This window comes from Rhipicephalus sanguineus, chromosome 3, assembly GCF_013339695.2.
Source record: "Rhipicephalus sanguineus isolate Rsan-2018 chromosome 3, BIME_Rsan_1.4, whole genome shotgun sequence".
Lineage (NCBI taxonomy): Eukaryota > Metazoa > Arthropoda > Arachnida > Ixodida > Ixodidae > Rhipicephalus > Rhipicephalus sanguineus.
In genome coordinates, this window is record NC_051178.1 from 177,122,569 (window position 1) to 177,137,366 (window position 14,798).

General features: G+C 45.0%; 1 protein-coding gene across 1 annotated transcript in view; it reads left to right on the plus strand.

Annotated features, from left to right (window-relative positions):
- Positions 1-5,508, plus strand: part of LOC119387719 (peroxisomal multifunctional enzyme type 2) — a 38,162-nt gene extending 32,654 nt beyond the window's left edge. Inside the window, exons 28-30 of the mRNA XM_037655197.2 lie at positions 406-547; positions 3,380-3,510; positions 5,232-5,508. Coding sequence (XP_037511125.1) covers positions 406-547; positions 3,380-3,510; positions 5,232-5,318 — 360 coding nt within the window. The 3' untranslated portion in view covers positions 5,319-5,508. The remainder of the gene's footprint in view (positions 1-405; positions 548-3,379; positions 3,511-5,231) is intronic.
- The last annotated feature ends 9,290 nt before the right edge of the window (positions 5,509-14,798 follow it).

The following is a 14,798-nucleotide window of genomic DNA, read 5'->3' on the forward strand; positions in this document are numbered from 1 at the left end:
GAAAGGAATGCATATATGTATCTATTCAAATATAAGCAGAAACCACTGTACTTCTAGATCATTTGTACTGTATCATTTGTATAGTAATCGTTTGTATTGCAGATAGGCGAACCTATTATTTTATCTTTTGGTGCAAACTTTTTCTCTGTATACCTTCAATCACTTAGGGACATGCAGCTTTTGTGGTCTATCGTAACTCCATTTAGCAGGCGAGACTTGTGCTTTGTTGCAGATAAATGCTGTGAGATTTGAAACCCCAGGCTGCCGAGATTTCTTTTTATGAACCAAAGCTCATTTCAGTTAATCCTGGATTCGTTACTGTGTGCAGGGTCATGTCAATTAGTTGATTGGGTAGGAAATGTTAGCTTCATCTTTCTGTTCTTGCTTTCTTTTTTCTTTTACTAGCCCCTGAGCAAGGAGCTCTGGAGTGACTGTGCCTTCTTTGTGCTCACTAAGAAGTTAGCTCACCTGCCAGACCTGGCACCTAAGGTGCAAGCTATTTATGAATGGAGGATTCTCAAGGACGGCAAAGAAGCTAGCAAGTGGAGTAAGTATCAGAAAGACAAGAACACTGCTCATCTGTTCATACATTGCTAAAACCCCTGATCACTTTCGTCATTCTGTATTCATATAGAGCTCAGTGTGTGGCTGTCGTTCTCCTTAACACTTTTGTGACCATGGAAAGATCGGTTGTTTTTGGCTAGTCCAGGAAATTTTTTTTTTCCTGCCACAGAAAATAATTGATGCTAAAGTGCAGGGTATCAAATGATAGAGGAAGAAGTGGTCTTTCCAACAGTATTAATTCCAAACAAAGGATTTATTTCGAATATAATAAAAAATTATCAAAGAAAGAAATATGCATCAAAATGAAAAAAAGATTCATAAAAACATCAATGCTACTCTGCAAAGGGTAAACATTAAAAAAAATCGAGATATACGTTTTGAAAGCAAAGCCTTCGTAGAATAATAGTGGAAATATAAGTTCTGTAAGTACAAAGATTATTTACATAAATACAAGAATATAGGCACTAGTGCCTATCATGCCACCACGCGATGCAGTTACTCGACGCGGTGAAACAAAGGCTGGCTACACATGTTTCGGAAAACATTTTTTTTTTCTGTTCCACTTTCCTAGCATAGTTTCCAGTTCTGGTATTTTTCAATTTTCCTGTGTATTCGTTGAAATGAACAGTGTAGCCTGTTCCAAATCTGCAAAAATCCATAATTGTACCCTCATTTGACCTCTTTCTCCCTCATATACTGCCGAATACCATACCGACCTTCAGATTTCACCATTTTCTCATCCACTGAAAGGTTCCGACGGGGTTAAAAAATAGCATAGAAGAATCGTTCATGTGTTGCAATAGAGAAGACACGTGGTGAAGCTTCTCGTGGGATGCGACGGTCGTCTTCTTCAGATCAGAGACACTCAAGAAGCCTTGAACCTTTTCCGTGGCATCACTCACGGTGGACGAAGACCTGGAAATATGTGTCGTCGACACCAACACCAATGCAAGCGCGGGACTTCAACGATTACCATGTACGCCTGGAGTGCAACGAACTTGCTCATCTTCTCTTCAGTAACTTCCCTCCATGGATCCGCCCCTCTCACTGTATGTTGGCTTTTCGAAAGTATGCATCCACGCATACTTATCTGTGTGGTTGCATATCTCTCTCACGCTTTCTGCGGTGAAAAACAACACGAAGACGCCGCCACGCAGCATACCGGAGCGTTGGGTCAAAGTCCACTCTGCGCCGTCTTCGAGGAGAGAACTGCGCTCTTTCTGCAGCCGGCGCCAAATGCTCCCGCACGAATGATGTTAACACCTTGCGGATAAGAGCTCTTATATTTAGTACGCACCGGATACGTTGACATCGACGCGCGGCAGCGATAAAATGACCCGAGGAGAAGACGAAACTTACCGGCAGATAGCTGCTGATGTTCCGGGGAGGTTTGACGCACTTTCGCCGTCCGTACTGAAGCCTGGCGAATCGAAGTCGTCTTCCGTGTCTGTGCTGCTACCATCATCCAGAGATTCTCGCTCGGATTAATCGGAATCCGTCAAAATTCACCGTTTTTGTGGAGCACCCGCAAGCAACGTCGTTGCGAAGTCTGAAACAACGAGCGCTCACCTACCCAACTGCGAACGAGCTTCAGAAATCTCCCCGCGGTGGAAAAAAGAAACTCGCAAACAAAACTGATTAAAAACATTATTTTACCCATTGTATTGCGTTAGCTGTCCAGAACCGCTCAGAGAGTGCCAAAACTTGAACTTGAAGTCATCGATAACATACTATCGATGGGAATAGGTGCGGTCACGAAAGTGTTAATTCGTGAGGCTTTGAAATTATATCGCACAATAAATAAATTTTTTAGAAGTGAAGCTCCTTAGGCCCGCACCCTGCCGTCGCTGTTGAAGCTCCCTTCTCTTAAGCATCGCTTTAGGTTGCAGTGACCAGTGACTTAAGAGGAGTTGTTTAGGCCTTGAGCAGTTTGGTTCTAGCGCACCAGACATTCGAGGTTAAAAGAAATAAGTTCTGTGCACAAGTAGTTGTGAAACAACAACTATCATTCTAACGCACTAGGGGCGCTTTGTCAAAGGTAGTAGCAGACACTTTCCCCACCCGGCGCCAGCGCCCGCCGCATGCGCATTTCGTCGTCGCTCTTGAAGCTCGCTGCCACATCACCGCTCGCACCCCTGTCCCACCTGTCTCCCTCTCCTTGCGTTGTGCACGCCGTACACTCACTCGCTCAGTCGTTCCCGCCACCGAGCGCAGCAGACGCTCTCCCCACCCGCTCCCCACCCTACCGCCTTCATGAAAGCCAGCAGCGAGATCAGGCGCATAGTCCTTTGCGTCCCATTTCCAAGGAGCTTCGCTCATCAGTTGTATTCATACACGGAACAACTGCTAGTTTTTTAAATGTTGCCAATTTCGACCTCTTTGAGTTAGCACTCTGTGTACAGTCACATGTTTAATTTAAGTGTGACTTACATGGTCATTTAGTTCAGGAATTACAGGTTAGATAGACTAAAAGATCACACTGGTCATACATTCAGACGCCTGGTCACAGTCCGTACTTAAGGGCATCAGTAGCATTACCCTATCTGGTGCTGGAAGTTACAACTATTTCAGTCCCTGAAACTGTTTTGATTATACATATAACAACCGTAGAATTTTTGTTCGCAGCAAACCTTCATCTTTCTCGTTGACATGGAAATCGCACAAGCAACTACTGGCTTTCAGAAAAGAGTGATTAGTGGGGTCCGATTCCTAATGAGCAGTTATGTCCCTTGTAATCTGCGAAGTAAATATGTGCCTTCTGTAAGCATGCACGATAGCAAAGAATGTTAAATTCTTTGTTTCTTCCTTGCTCTAGCACTGGACTTGAAGAATGGGATTGGTGCTGTGTATCGTGGAAGCCCCAGGGACACGCCTTCAGATTGCACCGTAACCATGGATGATGACATCTTCGCAAACCTTGTGGCAGGGAGGGTGACGCCCCAAGTGGTGAGTTTCAAGTTACAGACAGTACAAGTCAGAAATTGTGGCTCGGGCGTTTGTAGCCATAGGTTTGCATGCTCACTTATGAGTACAATGACTCATATTCGTTCCAGACGCATTTGACAGTCTCGACATAAAGCTTAAGTGAGTGGTGAAGGGTATGAGTGAATGTGAATATGAACGAGGGCAATTGACGATGAGTTTGAGGGGATGTTAGTACATATATGAACCAAAGCAAGTACCAATCAAAGCGAGTGTGAATTAAAGCCAGTGATGTGATTTTCGGTGGACAGGAGCATAGGCCTGCAAACTCAATCATGAGTCAACTCATTCCGACTCACTAAGACTCAGATCGAGCCATGAGTCTGAGTCTGAGTTAGTACGGGTGGGTAATATTTTGGTGAGTTTGAGTCCGGTTGAGAAAAATTTTAGTGAGTCTGCGTCCAGGTGAATCCATTTGAGGAAAATTTTGATGAGTCTGAGTCCAAGTGAGCCCTAAGCGCAAAATATATTTCTTGAGTGAGTCTGGTGAGTCTGAGTGAGCTCCACATTTTTGCTGACCTATGATCCTACCTATTCAGCCATGCTATCAGCCTTATGTCGGCTCATGTTTATACTCATGTCTGCTTATACGTACTTCAGCACCCTAGTGTTCATACGTCAGCTCAATATTTATTGGCCAGAGGCGCGTGTTACAGAGGGGAGGGGTGTGCCTTGACCTTCCCCCTACCCACAAACGCTTTCATGAATGAATGTCAGTGAGCATGAATCATGAATGTCAGTGATCATGAATGGATGCTTGTAGTACTATTCCCATGAGCGATTGCTGGTTATTACAATGAGCATGTGTATTGGTGAGCATAAGTGTACAGTTGTAGGAGTGAAAGTGACTGTCATCACTAGTGAGTGCACGGGAGCTTGACTTAGTACATAACCTGCGAAAATTTTTATGAGTGAGTATGCATCGACTTTGTTGGCCTGTGTTGACAGCATAGTTGAAAGTTGACTTCATGAAAAGGAGTTCTCTAGAAGCTATGAGCACATTGTGTCCTTTCTCTACTTTTCTCACCCTCTGTGTATGTGTAACAAAATAGGAAGAGCCACGATTGGCTGCTGTTAGTTCAATTTTAGTTCTTGAATAAACAGCATGTAACTCACTTGGAGACATTTACCTTTCATTCAGACTACTTTCACCTTTCGGTTGTCCAGCTTGTGTGGTAAACTCAGCTGGGCATACTTCTGTTCTTGTACTTATTTTTTTTTTATTAAGTTTTGTTGCATTTGTCCCATTTTCTATGTCCTTTGTTGCTTTAGCTGCCCTTTCCATAAGCACGAGTTAATTCATAATACTGCCGCCTGTGCCTCTTTTCACCCAACCGTTTGCTGCCCTCTGTCAAGGGCCTAAGAAGGGCATCCATTTCACATCTTGTGGAGCTGACCTGTAGGAGAAACAGTGGTAGCACATACAGTAGGCCGAGTCAAAACAAGAGCAGTGTGCAGCAGCCTACTCGATTTATTTGGCATATGATATACACAAGGTACTGATCATAATGCCCCACTTGTTAGTAAATTTTGGGCAAGACTCGTGTAACAGTGCCTTCGTAACAGTAGTGGTGAGCGAGATATGATGACTAAAATATTTTTTTTAATGAAACCTTCGTGACTATGCGTGTGAAGTGCCTTCCTTGTTTAAATAATGTTGACTTTTCTGTTGTTTTTCATTTCAGGCATTCTCAAAATTTGTGAAAGTGGAAGGCAAGAAGGAGCTTGCTGACAAACTTCATCCTCTTTTCCTTTCCGCATCAAAGCTCTGAGTGCAAACAATCGGTACTGTTTCAGTTTAATACTCCCTTAATGGCTAATGGGCAATATGCAATGGTGGTGCACTGATATTTTTATAATGACTTTATTGTGACATGTCTAATATACTTAAATGCACAGTATTGTTGCCATGCACATATAGCTTCATTAAGGTTTTCATGTGTATGAATAAAGCTATATTTTTCATAAAAGCCTCACTCGTGTTCTTACAATTTTCTTTAAATTACCACAGAAATATGCATCTTTTGCTTGATAAAGGAAGAAGCTGCTCTGTTCAAGGATGCTGCTGCTCAGGTCAAGGAACAAGTTTTATATCGTATTAAAGCCTTTAAGTTATCCACAAAAGTCATTAGTCCCCCGAAAAATTCAGCTGGAGGTGGTGCTGTGAGCCAGTGGCATAAATCCAGAAAAATCTCAAGGGGGACACACATCTTGATGCCATGGTGGCCATTCTGTTTTTCATAAATATACGTTTTATTTTTAATTATATAAAAATTAAAGTCATGTTTTCAAGTAAATTAAAAAGGAAACAAGCATGGTCCTGAGCAGCCAATAGTTGGCAAAGTTAGTTTCTAAGTGTTACTCGTAGGTATGGGCTCTAGGATATTTCTAGCTAATTAGTCATTCATGTTAAACCAACGAATGAAAATGAGCACTTTTCTTGTAAAGAGTGTTTATATTCAGCAGTGACTTTTTAATAACACAATTACATTCGAGCAATCACATTCATACTTGATTGTCAATAGCTTCCACCAAATCGTCCACATAAATAATAGTAGGTGATCGGGGATTCCTTACTTTGCTCTTCGAAGGCCAGCATAATCAACACTTGCGGCATGTCAGATGTCAGCCATAGAATTTCAGGAAGCACGACCTCTACAGTGCATTTCAAAACCAAAAAGAGCTTTCTCCCTTGAGCTTCGTTTCTGCTCATCGGAAGGGCTTCAGATTACAGTGTCTGAAAGATAAATTTCAAGGGGGGACACTTGCAAGGTGTGTCCCCCTCAGCCTGAATACAAAGGGGGTCAGGGCCCCCCTGACCCCCCATAATTTACACCACTGCTATGAGCCACACGTCCCGTCACAAAGGCTACTAACAAACCCATAATGCATAAATTAGGACAATTTCCTTTGCTCCATTCACACAATCCTTTTAAAATTTTTTCATGTAACTGAAACAACAGGACTAGAGAAACTCCCTTGAGCATGCATTTTTCATGTGGTGGTGCCTCGTTGTAGGCAGCAGCTGAGAGAAATGCTAGATTTATACCTGCAACAATAACGAAAATAATTATTGATGCATAATAAAATTTGTACTCTAGTGGACTGTGGATAAACAAAACACACACAAATGGAAAGATACTAGGTAAATAGACAATATACTATTGCCTAACGCTTGATGCACTCAATGCAATGTTGGCAAATTTGGGTCAAACTTGACCAATCATTTGCGAACTTGTGTTAAATAGTACTTTAACAAAAACTACCACACATCTCATGGGTATATATCACAAAAGTCAAACATAATCCTGTCAAATGTAGATCATATCAGTAATGACTTCAACCCTATTTGGGAGTTGTAAATTAATTTAATAGAAATTAAAGATGTCATATACATTGGTGTTTCTGCAACATGGAAAGTAATGCCTGAAGTGTAAATCTATGTGTTTGGCAAGACCTTTAAATTGGGCTGCCACTACTGCTTTGTTCACACCATCATGAAAGAGAAACTTGAGATGATGCTGTTCTTCTCTGAAGAGGCTGTTCAAATATTATCGGTGAGCTTCATGACGAGCTAGGTCACTAGTGCTGCAATGATGAAGACCCCGATATTACATTTTCAATGAATGCTGCTGTTTCAGACCAGATGACAAGAAATGCAATTCATTTTTGGATGCAAGGACTGCACAGAATTATTGGCAATTGTCTCGCATATGAAGAGAAATGAAGCTGCACCAAAAACTGGGTGCATTAAAGTATTTTCTTGTTTCTTAACCACAGCTATATCAAAACACTCTGACAGTCTTTGAATAAAACGGCACTTGGTAACCTTTCTGTCCTTTTGAATTTTGTATCAACAATGCCTTCATTGTATTGCCCTGAGATGAATGCAAAAATAATTCTGAAGATTGAAGGGGGCAAACAAAAGTTGTTTAACTTACAAACTCAAAATAAAAGCAGACTGCAAAAATTGGCATACCCTTTCGGATTTCACTCGCTCACTGACGTGGCATGCTGGTTCCAATCAAAGTGCAGCTCACAGTTCGGGGTACTGGAACTATGATAACTATTCCGGAACCTTTCTGCACATTGTGACCTTCCTCCCGCAAGACACTGCTTCACTTTTCAACGGCGTTGTTGCCATGGTTTACAATGACCACCTGGACTGACAGCTGAAAACTGCAGCGACTTCAACAGATAACACAGCTGCACAATGAAATCGGGAGTTTTGCCACAGAGAAATAAATGTTTTTTCCCAGACGCACAAATGCAGCATAACAGTACCCAGGTAAGTTCCATTTCCAGCTGGATTATTGAACTGCAAATCTTTCCAGTTGGAAATACTTGAAACGGATCAATATCCATCTGGAACTTTGTCAGTTCCTGGCTGGAATTTGGCCATATTCCATCTGGATATGCACCGACTTCAAGCTGAATTATAGTGCTATGTAGCTGAATTACCAAACCAGAAATTTTTCCAGCTAGAAATGGAACTTTTTTCATCTGGACAGTGCGCTTCTTGCACACTGGTTACAGTGCTCCTTGTGTACATCAGTTGCACAGAAAATGAAATTGTAATGCACAAATTTGTGTTCTTTGGGGGGGGGGGGGAGGTTCAACCATACTTTACTTATGTTCGTGCATGCGTTTTTATGTGTGCGTGTATATATACGCAAGCAAAACTGAAAAATTTCGAGGGGGGTTTGAACCCCCCGAACACCCCCCCCCCCCCCCTTGGCTACGCCCCTGGCGGCTGTTGTTGCAAGCCGATGGTTTATGACGAATGAACCACGATTCCAGTAATTTTCTCTCGCCCCACTTTCGTTGGCGAACCAACATTGTCGCATCGTTTAAGTCGAAGCTACGTCCTGTGCAGGTCTGCACGGGTGCATATGTGGCGAAGCGTCTATGTCATTTTGTTATTGATTGTTTTGTTAAATAGGAGTAAACCATCATGAATTCACCCGTCTTTTGGAGCACTTTTGCATCTAAAGAGATGTCATGTACATCCTGCACTTGCAATTTTCTCATGGAAACGGAGCGCTTTCTTCGTTCTTAGGCCGCATGGCACAGGCGCGGCACAAGCGCACACTAAAGTTCTTTACGTGAGGGGACACCTTCCAGAAAGGCGTTAATGTGCAGTGACACTGGTACTAGTTGCCACTCTAGCGTCGCCGACGGGAATGACAGCAGGTTAGGTCGTTCCGTACGCAAGCAAACACAGCGAAGAGATCAGAGACATGTTTGGAAAACAAGTCAACTTTAATCTAGCGGTATTGCAGCTCAAGGAATCTGAGCAGTACAACACTTAAAGCAACCTAACAAACATGCGTATAAAATCGATCTATCAGCTTCCAATAAGCAAGTATCACAAATAACGAACAGTAGAAGATGTATATTAACAGGCTGTACACCTAGGTCAACAGCGGACATTAATCGAGTTATAATGGTAGCTAAAGATGTGAAAGTTCGAAAGTATAAACAGATGAAGGTATATGCGCGATGACCGGAAGCGTTAAGTCCCCGACGATTGGATGCGAGAAGTCACACAGAGGTCGGGTACGACTGCGATGTCAGTGGAGGCGATCTCGGGCAGGTTGAGCTAACTTGAGACTGAAGTTCCGAAGCCTACGTTACGTTAATTACGCGTCTCAACCAGACGAACGGCTAACTTTAGGTGCAATAAAAACTTCTAGAAGGGATCGATATTTGCTGATCTGCTTCTACACCATGTAAGAAAAAGCAACTAGACTGATCAGCAGGGCGATATCCCTTCGTGTCCTCCCTTCCTGAGGAAAAAATGGACCTCCACATCATGCGCGTTTCATTGTTACCGACTCCTCCCTAAAAGTATATTGACCACGCCCTTTTTTTAATTATGGGGGGGTTCGCGATCGCATACGGCTTGCCCACCTACAGTTTTTACCGTGGGAATGGTCCGTTTCCTTGGTTCTCAGCCGGTGCGTCTTCTATACCTGGTTCGGGGTACATCGCGGCCTAAATGTCAGCCGCAAACGTTCCAATAACAACACCCTCTTCTGCTCTAAAAACCCTTTCATGGTCAAGCGGTGCCGCCAGTCAGCGGGGGAGCGCGGCGTCCGTTAATCGGCGTGATTCCGGGTCGTAAAAATGGCAATCCGTGACCGACACACGACAAGGGAGTATCTCCCTCCCGGCAATGTTCTTTTTCGAGAAAACAGATCCCGCATCGACTTTTTGAGCTTGGTGCTCTCGCACAACTCAACAATGCAACTGTTCAGCGAAGGCTCCGTGCGTGCTGCCTAATCCCAGGAGAACACGAGAACTTGCGTTTGGCCTCAGTTGGTGCTTATACTGTTTGACATTTTGACCGCACAAAAAAGACGAGGACACAGGGAGGTACGACGACACCCCTCTGGGATATTGTAAATATGCGTGACCCCCCGAAAATGCACTGCCGAGGCAGTGACGTCATCCTTTGTACGCCCACATCAAGTTGAATTCCGGCAGTGTCATTTGCTTTGTAAATAGTGTAGTGCGTCGCAGACTGCACAGCTGGCGCCCGTCAACAAATGCCGCAACTACAACAGCGTGGTTCTTTTTAATGTTTTAGGGGTTAAGGCGGCACCCGTTCGTCCCTCGTAGTCGTAGTAGTGCGTAACCAGTCGTAACGTTAGTACCAGATCTTGACCTCCAAGGTGGTGCCGGTGGGAGATTTTTCCTGTGCGTTGTTGAACAATAAAAAATTCGCAGCGTGCGCGTTAACTAAAAGCCGAATTCTTCTGTCTCTCATTCCCCATTAGCAGCCATTGGCATGTTCCAGTAGGAAACGTTAGTAGAAGTAGAAGTTGGTTGGTTGGTTGGACCTTGGCAACCTGGCGCAACCCACTGTGGGGGATCGGCCATGAAACGGGCGGCACCTTATTTTTGAGATACAATTGTTTTACATTTTAAATATGTTTGTAAAAAGGATATGTAAGGAAAAACTCACACTAATATTCAAGGCTAGAAAAACATTAGAAAAAAATATATATATATATTTTGTAAGTGTTACCTAAAAGCCGACTTCTTCTGTCTCTCATTCCCATTAGCAGCCATTGTTTACCTCCAAGGTAGTGCCTGGTGAGATTTCTCCTGTGCGTGATTTAACAATAAAAATTTTGTTCAAAACGCCGTTGATTGATGAAATAAACCAACGAAAGACGCCAGATGTTTTCTAAAAGCAAAACGAAAGAACGCCAGATGTTTCTAAAGCAAAACGAAAAGACGCCAGCTGCTTAACGAAAGACACCAGATGTTTTCTAAAGCAATGGTTTTCTAAACAATGAAAATTCACAGCGTACATGTAAAATTAAAGTGAGCTGCAAGTCGTCATAACTCATCGAACCTTTAGTATAAACGCGCCCGATCTCACGTCGGTGATGATGTACTGGGCAGAATTCACGGAAGATTCACGGTTTACCGATGAACCTCCGCAGCTTCGCCCACTCATCATCATTCACTCCGTGGATATGCTGTGATTTTTTTCTCTCCTGCTGATTTAAGGAGCAGAGCCTATTTCGTTCTTTTCTCTCACTCTCTCTCTCTCTCTTTTTTTTTTTTTTTTGTGGCGCTCATTTGAGAAACCGCAGCTAATCGCGGAGGCCACGAACTATCGGTGTACTATCGGTGTACATGTACTATCGGCGCAACTTTTCTGCGAAGGGCCCTTCAGAACAACGAAATGGGCTTACTGTGAAGTACTGTATTTTTTTTCGCCTGTGTTTGAAGGGTATTAGCAGAGTCCTTCTGGTACTATACTCGCGGACAACTTTTCTTGGCAATAAAGGGAAGGCTAGAGAGCCGAACAACGCGTGTGCTACCGCTGAAGATTATCCGTGTTTTCTGCGTGAGGATAAAAAAAAAAAAACATTACTTCATTTTCTACGGGGCGCTGTTTGAAAAGAGGGTCAGCGTGCACCAAGAATATATTTATATTTGTTTTGCTTTATGCAGTGTCATTTCGCATTTTTGCACCTCCGAAAACGTCGCACCTTTTACGTGCACCTCACAGTCAAAATGGCGTCTGCGTTTTCAGGTGAGCGCTCGTCACTCTCCAGATTTTCCGACGATTCGCCGAGGGAGGTTATGACGAATTTCACTAAAAAATGGCTGTCTAAGCCTGTGACGGCCGCTCGAATAATCAAATGGCCGTCACAGGAGATACGGAAGGTTCACAAACCAAAACTAAGTTCGAAACGCGCGCCGAACCGGACTACTTCGCGGAACAGTACATGTGCAGTAGCTCCGCCCCCGTAGCCTTTCCTTCACTGCCAATAAAATTTGTCCGCGAGTACACGCCTTGTGCACCGTCTATAGAGGCGCCACTGATAGCCACCTAGCGGGCGCCGCCGACAGTACGTGCGGGAAGCCGAGCAGACGACAGCGCTTTGCATAGCTTTGGTGTGAGGAGATGGATGAAGTTCGCGGCTGCTATTTCCCCTTTGTGCGTGTGCCAGCCTACTAATTCTGCACTGGCAGCTGCAGGAAAGGCGCGGGCCTCTATGAAAGTGGACTTGTGCACGATGTTTGTCACGAACGAACTTAACTTAGCGCACGTCGCCGATTTCGAACGACGGCATGAAAGCCTGGCGCTGACGGTTCGTGCGCGACAGAGCGCGCGCATTGAAAAAACAAGTATAAAAAGGCGCCGAGAGTGCCGAGAGCGCGCCCCTTACCCTCTCCGCAGAAGACGCCACCGACACAGCCAACGCACGCGACAGATCGGGATATTCGAGAAAGCAAAGCAGCGCCAGCGGCGCCGTCTGATTCCGCAGACGAATCGGTGAGAGAATCTCGCGACCCTTTCCCTATAGCTTTCGCTGTGCTACGCACAGACGAATCGTACGCACCTTCCTCCTTCCCGAACCCAGACGCGAGCCGATACAGGCAATGCAAGCGCGTGCCGACGGAGAGTCAGTCAGTGAGAAGTTAGTCAGCGAAGAAGCTATGTCGTTCAAGTGATAGCATCGTTCGCTCGACCGCGAAGGCGTTTTGTTTGATGATCTAGTGCTGCGAGTAAAGTATCAAGAGATGACGCCGCGGGAGCAGTGACAAGTTTTGAAGAGGGTCGCCGAGGAGATATGTGATGACCGACTGCGGAGGAGAACGAACGTCCGCGTGGAGTGAATCGTCATGCCGGTGAACGCAGACCAGCGTAACAAGACCCAGCTACGAGGTACAGCTTGTGGTGAACATCCGCTTTGTTTTGTTTACAAAGGTGACGTCTCAATCACTTCTTGTTCTTTCTGAAGTCAACCATTGCTGCATTTCTGTTTCTGTAAATAATAAATATAGAACTTAGCTTGTAATAGCGTGGTACATGTACCGCGCTTGTACGAGCTAAGTTCATGGGTGACCAACTCGCCCGAACTACAACACTTCTGAAATATAGAACGTTTGAGCGAAGTGCCCTTGGGGGGCACGGCGGTCGAACCGAACCAACACATGCTCAGGCTTATAACTTTGGTCGTCTACCAGTGTCAACATGATCGAGTGCATCCAGCGAGCACCGATATGGCAGAACGAAAGCATTAGAACAAGAAGCGACGTGTTAACTCGCACAATGACGAAGCGGCTCGCCTTGGCCAACGAACAGCAGCGATCCATTGCTTCCGTCGTTCTTGCTCAGGAGGCCTTGCGGTAAGTAAAACCGTGTTCCGGGCTCGTTTTTTTTTAGGTGTTTGAGCACTCCACTCCACATCAATTGTTATTCGACATCCCTTGAAGTTTCGGCCACCACACATACGACGAACGTTTGCTTATTTCACTACGCAAACGTGAACAACGCGGAAACACACGTACGCCGACGTAGGAAACCACGGCGGCCGTCTGCTTGCTTTCCCGGGAGTAATGACCGAGTTCGCCGCCTATGGCGCTTCCGTCGGCGCGCAGATAGTGCGGAGGCACTACTGGGCCTCTTCGATTTTCCCTGTTCGGGCAGCCAGACGGCAGCCCGAGGACTCCTTTCTGACAGGAAATGACGTCATTATGCGTCACTGTGACGATGGTCAAAATTTTCGGGCAAGCGTCGGGCAGCCCGAGGGCTGCCGTCTGGCAGCCCGAGCGAATAATCGAAGAGGCTCACTGACTACGGTGACGGGGCCCGTCAGCGCAGTACCGTCGTAAAAGTGACGGGGCCCGTCACCGTAGTGTAAATTGTAAATAGTGACGGGGCCCGTCATAATAGCGACGTACTTATAGTAACGGGCCCCGTCATCGTAAAGCGGTGACTACGGTGACGGGGCCCGTCAGCGCAGTACCATCGTAAAAGTGACGGGGCCCCTTTACCGTAGATTTTTGGTTGTGTGGCGTTCGTGGCGTAGTAGTTACTTGTGTGAGGCAATAAAGAAAAAAAAAGCGTTCATGGTGTAGTTGCATGGTTGGCGCGCTCTCCGTGGAGTGTTAGGGCTGCAGGTCGTCAGTTCGATTCCTCCCGTTTTTTCTTCCTTTTTTTTTTCAGGTTATGCGTCAACATCAACGTTACTGCTCTGACGGAGTCGTAACTTGTAACGGAGTCGTAGCCATGTCTGCGGCGGTTAGACAACCCTATAGCGTTCGGATGATGCGTTGTTCCTAGGCTTGTCCGAATATTCGAGCACTTCGAATATTCGAACGAATATTACAGTATTCGAATTCGCTTCGAAACGAATTTAAATTCTAGGAAATTTCGAAGTATTCGAAATGAACGAAAAGACATATATAAACCGCATGTAACCCCCTGTAAAGGTGGTTTCACTGCAGTGGAGGTGTGCTATACCGTGAACACACCTTTCCAGGAGAAATCCGCACTGCCGCGAAGCCCTACTTCATGGTTAAATAAGCATGTAGTAAAACCTTGTTAATTCAGAGTCACTGGGACTGTGACAAATTTAATTAAGTGGGTTTTCGAATTAACCAAAACATACAAAAGGCGGGATGCAAGGAACTTTGTATTACTGGAAGTAATCAGAGGTGGTCGTTTGCTGTGCCTCCTAGTTTGCGGCTACAAGGGTTTTTTCCAGCAATACTTGGTCCGAATTTTGCCGATAAACCGGGGAAACGGCGGACCTCACTGAGGCCAGTGCAAGAAAAAAAAAAGAAAGAGGGGAAAAAAAACGGTCTCGTGGTCAACTGAAATGCGCGCCTGCGGAAAAGAAGACGTGCTTCGCTGCAACACAGTGGTGACACACGGGCAGCATATCACCTGCTCCTCGCAGCGTCAGTGCGTCATGATGCGGCCCATTCGCCCATCC